Here is a 14,840-nt window from a genome sequence, read left to right on the forward strand (position 1 = left end):
GTGTCCAGGCGTGGAGTCTGAATTCTGCTTCCTGTTGCTCCCATTCAGGGAGGGAGGTGCCTTGTTTGAAGTCGGGCACAGTCTTGGCAGGGGTGGGGCGCCAGCAGTGACGGGGCGAGTACCGGGGCGAGTACCAGAGCGTGTCTGGGGGCTGATCTCTTACGCTGTAGCAGCATAAGCGCCCCAGTGAGAGAAGGCATCTGAAATTAAGGTGTTAGGGTCGTTTCTCATTGCATATCTCTTAAAAGGTTCTTGTCGGTATGTCCCTTTTAACCCTATAATATTGCCTTTTCATAGCTCAGAATTGTGACTTCTGTGATAATTCCAAACCTAAATGTTTAGCCAGATAAGAGACTCTACTTCATGGGCATTGGAGGTGTCTGAGGCCTAGGAACTGCCTTGGAGAGTGGCCTGATGGTGTGACGGCACTGCTGGGTGACCCTGAGGGAAGGCCCCTCGAACCGCTCCTGCTCGTGTAATCCAGAGCCACCAGACCAAGTGGCTTGGACAGGACAGAAGGTGGCTGCCGCTGAGTGAGCACAGAGGTCCAGGAGCATGATCTCAGGCTTCTTGAGCTTGGCCATAGGGTGGGGGACAAGCAGGTCTGCTGGGTCACTGGGCCAGTAGCCCTCAGGTGATGCCAGAGGGAGCGGGGGGGTGGGGGTGGGGGCGGGGGGAGGAGTATGTTAGGCCTCTCCTTATACGTGGTGGATGGGGACAGAGCAAAGGTGCACAGTTCCCAGTGCCTTAGCCAGCACTCTGAAGCCAGGCCACCAGGGTTCACAGTCCAGGTTTGTCATTTATATGCTGTGTGACTTTTGGCAAGTTATTATCACTTGGTTGGTGCCTTGGTTTCCTCATCAGAAAAAATGGGGGTGATACAGGCTCCCACCCTGAGGGGCCACTGTATGGAATAGAATGCTTGGCATACCATGAGCACTCTGTGAGTGTCAGCTGTCAAGAGCAGCCCCTGGAGCAGGGTGTGTCAAGAATCAGGATGGTCCCCCAGAGCCCAGTCCTGGGTCTTCCCTCGAGTCTGGGCTTCACACCCAATTACAAAGGGGACCTCGTGTCTGGATGGCACAGGGCCAGGGAGAGGGCATGAGCTGCCTGGTTTCTCCAAAGTCAGCAGACAGGAGGGCCCTCTCTGTGGAAGAGTTTGGACCCCAGAATGAAGGAGTTCCGGCTAATGGCCGTCTTTCCCAGACACGTTGCCCAGACAGGTCTGCCCAGCAGCCAGAACCCTAGACTCCTCAGCCCCTTCTCCAGTTTCCCTTTGCCCTACTTAAAATTAAGTCAGAGGCCCACGGACACCCATGTCGTGCAGGGCCATTTCCTTTTTTGACACCTGCCACCACACCCAGCTTTCAACTCCTTGGGGACTTTGTGAGAGGCCAGGACCAGGTCATTCACCCTTGAATAAAAGGAAAGCAAGGTGACTGGGCTGGGAGCGTGGACTTAGAGGAACTGCAGAGGTGTCTGCCTTTCCAGTGCTTCTCCTCACCTTCCAGGGCAGGAGGGCCTTGTCTCTGGGCCTGGGGAGCATGGTCACCATGTGGCAGGAGGAGAACTCCCAGGACTGGGCCAGAGCACGAAGTGGGGTGAGCCATGAGCAGCCTGCTTGGCGTGGCCCCGAGCCTCAGGAGGGCACGGCTGCGAGCTCTGCTCTGCCCTCTGGGTGCTGAGGCAGCACATACTCACGGAGGCTTGCTGTGCCCCTGACACTTGGTTGTGGGGATATTGCTCTGAACCAACAGGTAAAGGTCATACTGCAAACACAGCCACATGACATGGCCCAGAATCGGTCCCTGCTAGTGATGCCGCTTCCTCCTCGCATGGGGCCCCAGCAGCTGGGGAAGCACGGTGGCGGTGGTGCGCTGTGGTGGCCTGGCTGACTCCCTGCAAGTGGCCGGCCTGCCTGCCCTCTCGCTGTGTGCGTCGCCAGCCCTGAGCGCGTCTGACCTCTGCTCTTCCCTGATCCGGGCCTTTTCATCACTGGGGAAGCCCTTTCCTGGTGGAGGGAAGGCATATCAACAAATCGGAGATCAGGGTTTCCAGGCTTCACTTTATCAGGAGGGATAACCGTTTCCCATGAAAATGAGGTCCCATGCTTTAGTGGAATGGGATTATTAAGACAAATTTGTGAAGTTGTGAAGCAGAGACTGTGTTCTAATGCACAGAAATCCAAAGTGTCCCTCCTCCTCCCCCTGGCCCATCCTTCCAGCTCAAAAGGGGTTTGGGAGGGATCATATGTGTTGGGGAAGAGCTGGGTAGACTTAATCTCTGGATGGTGGCCGCCACCGAGCATCTTGGCAGAGTAGGCTGGGGGTGCAGGGAGTAGGGAAAGTGGACACCAAACACAGAGATGATGTGACTCTTCCAGAAGTTTGCCTGGGAAAGGGGAGAAGCTGCAGGTTTGAGAAAGGTGGACTTTTTTTCAGCCTGTTTGTCTTTAACGTGCTATGAAGCATCTCCTCATAGCTCCCAAAGGAAGGACCCCCCAACACCCTCCCTCCATTCAGGGGTCTGGAGGTGAAATAAGTGATGCTTTTCTGTTCAAAGAAATTGAACATCATCAGATTTAATGCCATATTTCTACCGAGTTGAAGTATGGGCCCCCCATGGAACTAAGTAGAGGCCTCGTGAAATGTGTGGCACTCCTGGTATTGACATTGGCCCAGCACCCACTGCCTCCACATTTGGATATTCTGTCCCTGTGAAGAAAAAAAAAATTTTAAGTGTGTGTGTGTTGGGAGGGGGGAATGGTGCTGGGCAGAAGAGGAAAAGCTGGCTGGCTCCCCCACTGGGGCTTGGAGTCCAGAGACATCGGAAAAAGTCTGGATGAGGAATGATTTTGGAGCTTGGCTCAGTGTGAGTTTTGCAGCAGCCAGTGGAAACTTCCAGGAATGCTGCTCTGGGCCAGCCGGGGGCTGTTTCCGCCGCCACTTTTATGAGCTGCAGACCCCCTCCATGGCTGACCGGCCGGCAGAGGGGAATGTGACGGTCGCTTTCAGCTCAGCTCTACCTCTCAGGGTGCAGTTCATATTCCACAGGCAGCAACTTTTCAGGCTCTGTCCTGTGCCCCAGGGCTCAGAGCCTTTGCAGCCCGGCCAACTCATCTAGAAGGGGCCAGCCGCCAGGAGGAGCAGCCTCCATGAGCGGCTGACATCCATGCGGGATGCTGCAAAAATTTATAGCAGTCTTAGAGGGGAAACTCCCTCCCAGAATGTTTCAATGTTTTATTAAATATGTGAAAGGAAAGTTTCCTTTCTACTGGACCAAGGCCCAGAGCCTCCATGGAGCTTCAGGGAAGGTGACAAAACCTCTTGGGAAAGCCCACAAATGAGTAAAATTAATAGAAAGTTTTGTTTCTTAATCTGACCCCTTTCTGATGCCGGTAGGCTGCATGGCACAGGAACCAAGCCTGCTTCATTCACAGTGGACTTGCCCAGGGCCTGGTGTGGGCCTGGACACCACTGCCCCTCTGTCAACACTCTGTCCAAAGCCAGAGGAAGCGGGCAGGTTTCTGCAGCCTTGTCTGGAAGCCAGGTTCACAGGCCAGCCGTCATGCTGGGTATGCAGGAGAGGCCAGGGAGTAAAGGCTCTGCCTCTGGAAGTCAACATGACAGGCATTGTCATGGTGGACAGCATGGGCACCATGCTGTCACCTCTCAGTCTACAGGACTGCTGTGAGCTCAGCATTATCCTTACCATTACAGAGGAGAAAATGGGCTCAAAAATGGGGAATTAGGGCCTAACCCCCAAACAGCACATTCCTGCAATGGTCCTCAGTGGATTTGGACAGGCAGAGGCCCTCCTGGGATCAAGGGACTCACCTCCAGCCTGGAAAGCCCCTCCAGGTGTAGAGATAAAGGGCCTGAGGTGTGGGCAGGACCCAGGTGGGGTGCCTTCTTTTGTGGATGCAGTTTTCTCACCTTTGGAATGGAGATGCTTGACGGTCTCTGGTTGGTTATGGACAGAGCCTGGCCCAGATGAGCAAGTGGTTCTGCTCTGGAACTCCAGTCTAAATGCCAGACCACCGGGGCTGGGGATTCCTCACCCTTGGCGGTCTTGGGCAATGACTGAGGACTATGGGACGTCCTGCCTACGTTCCCTCACTATGTCCTTCCTGCTGCCCAACAAACATCAGAGAACAACCATCCCGAGCCAGCAGGAGTGGACATGAAGACCAGAGACAAGGCACCAGGAAGGAGCCCTGGGTGGGAAGAGCTGGCATTTGTTCAGCGGGCTGAGACAGCTGAGCGGGACTGGCTGAGGGCATGTCCAGGGCAGCCCAATGGCCCCTCCATCCTCTGAGCTTGACTGTTTATTTTGCAGACAGTCTCCATCCTGGAGCAGCGGTTGACACTGACAGAAGACAAGCTGAAGCAGTGTCTGGAGAACCAGCAGTTAATCATGCAGAGAACACCACCATGATCAGGGGAGCAAGAATCAAGAGCTCGGTCGATTTTGGGGGTGACAGGTCGGGGATTTGTACTGGGGAACTTGGGTAAATAAATAAAGGGGATTCAGCTCTGGGAATCACATCCATCCCAGAGCCCCAGGGGTCCTGCACCTCTGCCCACCACCCAAGCTATCCACACCTGGAGACTCTCCACTTGGCTGTGGGAGGCCCCACATACCCACAGATGACCACGTTTAGTTTTATGTGAAGGAGCCACTTGAAAATGTTTGCTACCTTGGAGTCCTAAGTGGAGTCCACTTTTCCCTTATCAACCTTTCTGCCGTATGACTGGCTTCCCCCCACCGACCTTTCCCAACGTAGAAATGGACTACTCATTGGTTGGATGAGCCAGGAGTTTCCTATAAATCTGACAAAAGGCCCAAAGTGGGCCCATCTGTGTCTGATGTACCTAGGAGCGAGCACTCTGGAGAGGGTGATGGCTTTGCAGTGGTCTTGATTTCTGCCCCACACATGTTCACTGGGGCCTGATGGCTTCCTCTGCATGCATGAGGGCAAAGGAAACTGAACATTAAAACAGACTTGATGGAGCTTGTCAGTGAAATGGCTTGTTCTGAGTGAGACCTAGTCCCCCAGTCCCCAGGACCTATAAAGGAAGAATGAAAATGGCTTCTTGGGAGGGCCCCTGCCAGGATCACCTCTGAAGCCCAGCACACCCTGTTTGCAGCCGTTCAGGGTCTTCAGGAGCAAGGACAGACAGAGCCCCTGCCTACACCCTGTCCCTCTGGCTGGCCTGGCTGGCTGGCTGCTTCAGCTGGGACCTGGAGGCCTCAGGCACCTGCCTTTCCTCTTGCTCATGAGGGTTCCATAGGCAGCTTCCCCTGCATCCTTGCAAGAAAGCCAGGCAAGTGTTTCCCATATGTCTGGGTGTCGTCCATGCCTTCTGCATTCAGCTTCTTGGGGCCCAGCCAGCCAGAGAGGTATTTACCCTCCAACACACCTGCCCTACCCTGGGGCCTGGGGGGAGGGCGGTGTTAGATCTTCCTGGGAGCTGTCAGTACCAAGCAGCTAATGAGGTTCCCAGCCTCTGCAGCTTCCAGGTGGGAGCAGAGTCTGAACGCCTAAGAGCTTGGGCTGACAAGAGGCAGCCTATGTTGAGTACCGATGAACGACAAGCCTAGAGGAGCTGCCTCTTCCACCTGGGTGGGGAGAGAGCTGTAGTCTGCAGTTAGGCCTCAGGCTCTGCCTTTGGTCTAGCTGTGTGACCTCAACGTGGTGACATAACCTCTCTGAGCCTCAGGTTCTTGTGTCAGGTGGTGGTGGTAACCACCCCACCAGGTGGCGATGAGGTAGGTACTCAACAGAGGCCCGTGGCTCCCTGCCCCCATCAGTCCCTCTAGGACGATGGGGGAAGAGGCTGCAGGCTCAGTACGCTTTGGAGGCCCCCAGGAACCTGCTGCAGTCTTCCCACGTGGCCCTGCTAGTGTGTAGAAGAGCCCGGAAGTCCTGCTGGTCTAAATTGGCAGGTAAGACCCTTGGTTGTCTCGGGAGGTCATGGGCTCCCCATCCCTGGAGGCTTTTAGGGAGTCTGGGCAATGCTAAGTCAGCTTGCTCAGAGGGGACACAGCTTGTGGGGCCAAGCTTGTCATCCCCTCCCATGCTGGCTGCCCTGCCACTGATGAGACATCGGCTGCCGTGTTGCAGCCAGTAGAGCTGGAGCTCCCAGGTGTTGGGGCTCTGGTGATCTGACCAGCCAGCCCAGGTGAGATCCTCTCCAAAGACACAGAGACCCAAGGCATTGTGTAGCAGCTCTGCTCACAGGCCAGGCAAGGGTTGCCACCCATTGTGTCTTCACTTTACACCAGGATCAAGTTTCGAATTTTTCTCTGAAATCTCCCTTTCTCTGTGGGAGAAAATGAGGATTTCTGAGGGTCTGCTAGGGATTTGGGAAATGGCCGGGGAGGTAGTGGTGTACTGTTTTCACCTGGAAATCCCACCACCATTGTCAGATGTAAACAGTCTGGAGAGGGGTACTCACCACCCCCCCACACACACACACACAGCACACCCCTTGTCTGGTAGGACAATATCATCACGTCCTGGGACAGTCTGACCTGGGCCCTCCCAGATGGAGGCGGGCCAGAGCCGTGGCATGCATGGGCTTCTGGGAGGGCTTTGCACGAGTGGCCCGGGCCAAGCCCTCCTGAGGGATTTCCTGCCACTCACACACCTGCCTTGACGGAGCCACCAGACAGATCTGGAACTGGGGAGAAGGATGGTTCTTGGAGAGCTGCATTTGTCTTTAAAACAGCACAGAGACCTGCCATCTCCAAGCCTGGGGGTCAATGTGTATGACCTTGCCAAGGCAGAGCTGTGAGGGCTCAGGCTCACATTTGGCCATGTTCTTCCCCAAAGAGTTCCTTTTCTTGCTCATGTGGGGCCTGAACCAGGACCTCACTGCTCTGAGAATCTAGGGGCCAGCTTGCTCCTGGCGGGAGGGAGACAGAAAACCCTAGGGTGCTCTGACTGCTCTGGGGACTGTCTGTCTAGCCTCAGTTCCAAGCCCTGCCCCCGTGAAGGTGCTGCAGGACCCCGACCTGGGCAACACGGTCTGGGTTGGTGGCAGGCAGGACTGGCTGTGGGTGGGTGAGTGGGGCCTTATAAGCACAGGAGGAGTGGGGAGGCCTAGCGGGGCTTGAGGTGGCTTGGCCCAGTTGGGGGCCACATGAACATGACAGGGCCTTTCTTGTGGCATCTCCCCAGACGACACTCCCTGCTAGCCCTCCTAGACAGCTCCCCTGTGGCCGGGGACTCTTCCCGATCCCCCACCCATGCTGCCAAGCTCAGAAGCGGCCCTATGGAAATGTAAATGCCTCAACTCAGCCGTCATCTCCTAATTTTGGATTTTGGTAACTGATCCCAGAAAACCAAATTGCATATTCGTGTGTGTGTGTGTGTGTGTGTGTGTGTGTGTGTGTGTGCTAGGAAGATGTGTTTAGGTTAGTGGGGGTTTGTTAGGAAGTACATCTCAGTGGCAGTTCCCAGCCCCCACCCCCATCCCTTCATCCCCTAATTTTCCTAACATGTGAAGTGAAAGAACCAGGTGTCTGTGATTTAAATTGCAATCCCCCACCTACCCTTTGCCAGATTCTCAGGGTTTCAGGGATGAATCTACTCCCTGCTGGAGAAACTGAGGGAGGCAGGTCAGGTGGGCTGGACAACCAAGCCAGAAAGCAGCAGCTGAGTCCAACCCCTGCCCATGGCAAGCCTGCCGCCCTTCATTCCTGAGTCACCACTCCCAGGGGTACCCGACAGACTAAGTGCTGATGGGTCCCTGCAGGCCTGTGTCCCTCCAGAGACTTGAGTGGCACGAGCTAGCCTGTCCTGGAAACTGCCATTCTCCTGCCCAGCACCATCCTTGTCCTCTGTCCCATGATCTCCGGGGTGGGGGTGTGCTGCGTGACGGCAGGCTGGCAAGAGGGCGGAGCAGGGGAGTCTGGATCGCTCTGGGAGTCAGGGGGCACTGCCAGAGTCCAAATCCCGGCTCTGCCCCCCGCTAGCTCCATGACCTTGAATGAGCTCAGTAACCTTGTAGAGACCATTTGTGAGCTGGTGCCCGTCTCATCAGGCACACGAGGCGCTCAGAGCAAGAATGTGCTCCGTGTGTGACTGGAGGGAGACTTCTGGCGGGCCTGACCCCTTCCCTGGAACTTGGCCTGTATGTCCATGGGGATGGGGTCTGATGGTCCCAGAGTCCTGGCTCCAAAATTCTAGGTGGCCAGGGTTACGGTCTCTTGACCCCATGGCCCGTGCTACGGGGATCCCTAGTGGTGAGGAGGGAGTTGGGCCAGCAGACGGCCTCGCCCCACCTGAGGAGGCAAGCCCTCCAAGCCCACCTCTTCTGCTGTCACCAAGGCTGAGGCCGCCACTAGGGCCAGTACAGGCTTGCGGGTGGGTGTTTGTGATTGCCGGGAATCCCGGAAACCCAGCCCGCTGAGCAAGCGCAAGCATGGTGAGTCACCCTATCTCAGCTCCCTGTCATTAACCTCATCTTCCTAAACGATCTGCTCGAGATGGGCCCCTGATGGCTCCAGCCTTAACTGGTGGGTGGCCATTTAAGCGGGACAGAACTGGGCCCCGGAGTTTTCTCCAAGCACCCCCTCTCCACCCCACCCCGCCCCATGCTGCCGAGGAGGGAACCATTTTGCCAAGGCGGCAGTGTCAGGCTGGCGGGCCCCAGCTCACTTCCTGTGAGCATCACCACCCTGACACAGGGCCTTGTCCCGTTGCTGAGTGGCCTCCAGCCCTAGCACCCCAGGCTCACTCTGCCGGCCACTCTGGGGGAAGTCTCTCTAGAGGCCCAGAACGTGGGGCACTCACAGCCGTGCTCGAGATGAGACGAGCCAGGCCAGACAGCCTGGGGCAAAGCCATGAGGAAGCTTTCTGTGCCGGCCCCTCGTCCGCCGGCAGCTGCTGTGTGGAAACACTCCCCAGACCCTATTTACAGAGCAAGGCTGGGGAGTGGTTTCACTTCAGGTGAGGCCACCTCCAGCCCCTTCTGCCTGGGCGCTGCCTGTAGCAGGAGGCCTCCCCCCGCCCCCACTGTCTCCTACCACCCATAAGAAATCTGAGCACTGTCGGACGGGGCACCTGGGCAGGAGAGGAAAGCATATCTTCCGGCAGCTTTCCTTTCTCAGTCCTATGCTGCTTTTGCAGGCACAAGTGCCTGTTCCTGAAAGTGGGACTTTGCTATCTCTCATGGGTGCCCCGTGGGCAGAGGCTTGGCCTGCAGGAGTTGGGCCCGTGTCAGCAGTGTCACTCAGCCAACATACTGACATCAGCCCCTGGCCGTCTCCATCCTTCCTCAGCTGGGCACCTGGACTCAGCTTAGGAATGGAGACTGACTTCAGAGCTGTGGCCGTCCCTGAGCACCTGGGGCCCACGTTCACCCAGTCCATGTTGTTCTCCTGGTCTCAGGCCTGGCCAAGGGCACAGGTGCCCTGCAGCTGCTCTGCTCAACTGGCCTCTCTTCCAGATCTCTGCCCTGCCCCTGCCCTTCCCTGGCTAGGCTCAACCCAGGGCCTTGCCTTGACCTGGCAGGCCTCTCTGGAACCATCCAGCTCCCCCAGAAGCTCCTGTGGTGCCCCACCCCACCTCTGCACCAAGCCCCTCAAACTGACCCCAGCCAGAGCCACCCGAGGACATGCCCTCATGCCCAGGGTTGGGATGGGAGTGCTGATCGTGTTCCCCGGGGGCCAGCACACGCCCCACCCCTACCCTCGCCCCCAGGATCGTTCTCCATGACAGCTGCTGCTGGATTGGCTCCCCCAGAAGCCTCTGGAACTTGGAGCTAGAGAAGCAATGTAATTAGTCTTCCCAGACCCTCCAGGCAGCAGCTCACATGTGCCTTCTAACTGGAAACAGAAGGTGCTTTCTGTTGCAGAGGCCTGGGCTGGCCTGCGTCTGGGCTGCTGCTGTGGGACTTCTTGGCTGCAACTGTGAAGTTGACCTTTGCTCCCAGGATTGCCCTGGTTCTGGAGTTGGGTCCAGTTCCCCTCTTAGTTGGGGTGTGCTAGGGAATAGGGCCGTTTGTGAGGTTCTACAGGGATGCCCATGCCCTTTGAGACATGTCCCAAAGTCTCCTTTTTTTCCAGTTTTAATATTTTTTTATTGAACTATAGTCGATTTACAGTGTTGTTAATTTCTGCTATATGGTAAGGTGATTCAGCTATACATATATATACATTCTTTTTTTAAATATTCTTTTCCATTATGGTTTATCATAGGATTTTTGTTGTTGTTATTTGGGGCTGTGTCGGGTCTTAGTTGTGTGGGATCTTCGTTGTGGCGTGCGGGATCTTTCATTGTGGCATGCGGGCCTCTCTCTAGTTGTGGCCCACAGGCTCCAGACTGCACGGGCTGTCTAGTTGTGATGCATGGGCTCCAGAGCACGCGGGCTCAGTAGTTGCGGTCCTCAGGATTAGTTGCCCCGCGGCATGTGGGATCTTTGTTCCTCAACCAGGGATTGAACCCATGTCCCCTGCTTTGGAAGGCAGATTCTTAACCACTGGACCACCAGGGAAGTCCCATATCATAGGATATTGAATATAATGCTCTGTGCTATACAGTAGGACCTTGTTTATCCACTCTCTATATAAAAGATTACATCTGCTAACCCCAAAATCCCACTCCATCCCTCCCCTAACCCCCTCCCCCTTGGCAACCACAAGTCTGTTCTCTATGTCTGTGATTCTGTTTCTGTTTCATAGATGGGTTCACTTGTGTCATATTTTAGATTCCACATATAAGTGATATCATATGGTATTGGTCTTTTTGTCTGACTTCATTTAGTAGGATAAGTCTAGTTGTGTCCATGTTGCTGCAAATGGCATTATTTCATTCTTTTTATGGCTGAGTAGTATTCCATTGTGTATATGTACCACATCTTCTTTATCCATTCATCCATCGATGGACATTTAGGTTGTTTCCATGTCTTGGCTATTGTGAAGAGTGCTGCTATGAACATAGGAGTGCATGTACCTTTTTGAATTCTAGTTTTGTCTGGATATATGCCCAGGAGTGGGATTGCTGGATCATATGGTAATTCTATTTTTAGTTTTCTGAGGAACCTCCATACTGTTTTCCATAGTGGTTGCACCAACTTATATTCCCACCAACAGTGTGGGAGGGTTTCCTTTTCTCCACACCCTCTCCAGCCTTTATTGTTTGTAGACTTTTTGATGATGGCCATTCTGACTGGTGTGAGGTGATACCTCATTGTAGTTTTATGTTTTTTGTATTTTGTTTTTTTGCGGTATGCGGGCCTCTCACTGTTGTGGCCTCTCCTGTTGCGGAGCACAGGCTCCGAACGCGCAGGCTCAGCGGCCATGGCTCACGGGCCCAGCCGCTCCGCGGCATGTGGGATCTTCCCGGACCGGGGCACGAACCTGCGTCCCCTGCATCGGCAGGCGGACTCTCAACCACTGCGCCACCAGGGAAACACCCCTCCTTATAGTTTTGATTTGCATTTCTCTAATAATCAGCGATGTTGAGCATCTTTTCATGTGCCTATTGGCCATCTGTATTTCCTCCCAAAGCTCCTGTTGGGATAATTGCCTCTGGTTTGGGGGAACCTCAGCTATGGAGGCCCCTCTGGTGAGGGAAGGGGGCTTAGGCTGGGGCAGGTCAGGTGATAGCCCTTCCAATCTGCCCACCACTCAGGCCATCCCAGAGCTAGCCCCCCAAGGAGCCAGGACCTGCTGAGATGTTGCCTGCTCCTTTCCTGCCTTGTCTGCTTCTGCCCTTGGCCCACTCCCTCTGTTCTCAACATGGCAGCCAGAGTTGGCTAAGCCGTAAGATTAAAAAATAATAAATAATAAAACTTGTAAGATAGTTCATGCGGGACTTCCCCGGTGGCGCAGTGGTTGGGAGTCTGCCTGACATCGCAGGGGACAAGGGTTCAATCCCTGGTCCTGGAGGATCCCACATACTGCAGAGCCACTAAGCCCGTGCGCCACAACTACTGAAGCCTGCGCACCTAGAGCCTGTGCTCTGCAACAAGAGAAGCCACCACAATGAGAAGCCCTCGCACTGCAACGAAGAGTAGCCCCCATTCGCAGCAACTAGAGCCAAAATAAATAAATAAACAAATCTAAAAAAAAAAAAAAAAGATAGTTCATGCCATCCCTGCTCAACGCCTTCCAGCAGTTCCCCAGCCTCCTTCAAGTATAGGACACAATGCTCACACAGCCAAGAGGCCCTACTCAATCCTGCCCATTCCCCCACCCCCATCTCCTACCACCCTCCACCCTCCCTTCATGCCTCTCCCACCACACCAGCCTCCTGATTATTCCTTGGACACACCAGGAACATTCCAGCCCCGGGGCCTTTGTACCTACTGTCCCTACTGCCAGGAATGCTCTGACTTCACTTTTCTGTGCCTTGGCCTCCTCATCCACAACATGGGGTAAGAGTAGTACTGGCCTCACAGGGCTGCGGGAAAGATTTGCTCTCACAATTCACACAAAGCTCTAAGAACAGCCTTTGTGCCTGCAGGGCTCCGATCCATGGCCTGGGGAGGTGGATGGGGCTGAAGGTCTGGGCCCCCAGCATCAGAATCCTACAGGCCAGCCAACTGGCTACAAGGCCTACTCCAGGCTCAGCCTTGGTCAGCTGACTAGAAACCTGGGGTTCAACCAGTGCTCCTGGGAGGGACACCCATTACACCCCATGAGGCCCTCAGTCTGTTCCCTAACCGCCATGGGCCTCTCTCACTGGACACCCAACTCCACATGCCAACATGGCTCCTAGACAGCCTTTTCCTAATGAGGCTTCCAGCTACCAGGCCAATCTGAATGGCCAGGCACTGCCCCCACTAGACAGGGAGGGAAGGTGGGGCAGCCAACCCACATGCCAGGCCTCCCTGCCCACTCGCTAGCCGAGAGGGGCAAAGGTGGGGGTCAGGGCTGACAGGTCAGTGGCCCTCGCTGCATCCAGGGCTCTCTGGTTGGGTAGGGGTAGCTGGGCTGGATCTGAATGAGGATCTTGCTGCTGGCCAGCTGGCTGGCTGTGGAGGGGCTTCATCATGCCACCGTGGGCCCTCCCACCCACCTGGTTCTATCCTGCCTCTAATGGCTCAGAACCCCAGTCAAGCAGGGCCAAGGATTTGGGGCTTTTTCTGCCTGGAGAGGAGTGGGCCCTCTAAGGGGTCTCCCTGCAAGACTGCTGGCCTGGGGGCCTCCTGCAGGGTTTGGGAGCCTGGCAGCCACCTTGTGGGGGTGGGCACAAGACTTCTGGGGAGAGTCTTCCCTCCACTCCCCCTCCCCCTGGCTTCCTCCTCCAAACACATGTTTCCAGTCCCCTCTCAGGCCCCTCTCCCCCTCCCCCAGCCCCTTCCCATTTCCTCTCAGAGGCCCTCATTCACATGTGGAACTCATTAGGAGACCCTCAGAGCTTGTAACCCAACTCTGGCCTGGGCTTGAGGAGGGGGCCCTGTCCACAGTCCCCACGCTGAGAGAACCAGCCTCCCCGTCTGGCCCCTGTCTGGCCCTGTGCAGCCTTGAGCTAGAGACCACAGGAGCTGGTCATGGCCAAGAGCTGGCTGGTGCTGGTTGGGGGAAGGTGGCCAGGCATCTGGCTCATCTCTGCCCGGTGCCCATTTAATCATACTAGCCTCCCCAGGAGCCGGGCTGGGATGGCAGTCGGACCTGCTGGTGAAAAGCAGACCTCAGGGCGCCTAGAGCCGGCCAGAGGGAGGGTGTGGGGTTCTGAGCAGCTACTTGATGATCCTCAGCTTCTCATCTGAAAATGAGAAAGGAAGTCCAGGGAAGAGAATGTGGTATGAGCAGCCACTGGGCAAGACAAGGCTATTTTCTCTCCTGAAGGACAGGCTGAGCGCACAGTCCCATGGGCTGGGAGTGGAGATTATGCAAAAAACTGATGCTGTGGTCACCAGAGTTTGGGAAATGCCAGATGAACAAAATTAAGCCAGCTATTAAAATTAAGCTTGCAGGACTTCTCAGAGCCTTTAACACACTCCTGTGCTATGCAGCTGGGGCCACAGAGTTCACAGTGTTTTTCAGACATTTGACCACATGACCCTCTCTCTTCCCCCCCCCCCCCCCCCCCCCCCCCACCGTACGCGGGCCTCTCACTGTTGTGGCCTCTCCCGTTGTGGAGCATAGGCTCCGGACGTGCAGGCTCAGAGGCCATGGCTCATGGGCCCAGCTGCTCCGCGGCATGTGGGATCTTCCCGGACTGGGGCACGAACCCGTGTCCCCTGCATCAGCAGATGGACTCTCAACCACTGTGCCACCAGGGAAGCCCTATGACCCTCTTTATGAGGTGGGCCTAGCGTTCTCTGGATCCCACTTTGGACAGTTCTACAGGAAGAGCCCTGAGGAGGCAGGAGCCATGGGTCAAAGCCCCCTGATGGAAAAGGCTCCCTGAGGGTCAGAGCAGGGGCTGTTGTCTGCTGGGTCTGAGCAAAGGGTGGGAATCGAATGGTGGTGACAGCTAAGGAAGGGTGAGCAGGAGGCAGCAGAGGGCTGGTGTGGCTGAGACTTGGAGGTAGGACCAGGCTGGAGCAGGGCCAGGGCCTGGTGACTCCACTTCCCTCCCTCATGGCAGGTGGGTAGGCAGGGGTGGACACAGAGGCAGAGGCATGAGGCTGGTGGGCAGGGCCTTGCCCCATGGGGTGTTGGGCGTGTCCATGGCCCCACGTCAGCCTCAGGACAGGGCAGCCACCGGCTGCAGGTTCAGAAGAGTTGCTGTCTCCTCTGTCTCTGTTTCTCTTCCTGTTGGAGCCAGCCTCTCTGCTCAGAGTCCGTTCTGCCCACACTCCCCGGGACAGCTGCTTACAAGCTCCCTTCCCAGGCCTCCGCTCCAGGACCCCTTCCCACAGCGGTCACTGCCTGCC

General features: G+C 55.9%; 1 protein-coding gene across 1 annotated transcript in view; it reads left to right on the forward strand.

Annotated features, from left to right (window-relative positions):
• The window catches only part of POC1A (POC1 centriolar protein A), a 72,621-nt gene extending 67,608 nt beyond the window's left edge, over positions 1 to 5,013 (forward strand). The window contains exon 11 of the mRNA XM_059075275.2: positions 4,339 to 5,013. Coding sequence (XP_058931258.1) covers positions 4,339 to 4,437 — 99 coding nt within the window. The 3' untranslated portion in view covers positions 4,438 to 5,013. The remainder of the gene's footprint in view (positions 1 to 4,338) is intronic.
• The last annotated feature ends 9,827 nt before the right edge of the window (positions 5,014 to 14,840 follow it).

The sequence above is a fragment of the Kogia breviceps genome, chromosome 10 (genome assembly GCF_026419965.1).
Source record: "Kogia breviceps isolate mKogBre1 chromosome 10, mKogBre1 haplotype 1, whole genome shotgun sequence".
NCBI lineage: Eukaryota > Metazoa > Chordata > Mammalia > Artiodactyla > Physeteridae > Kogia > Kogia breviceps.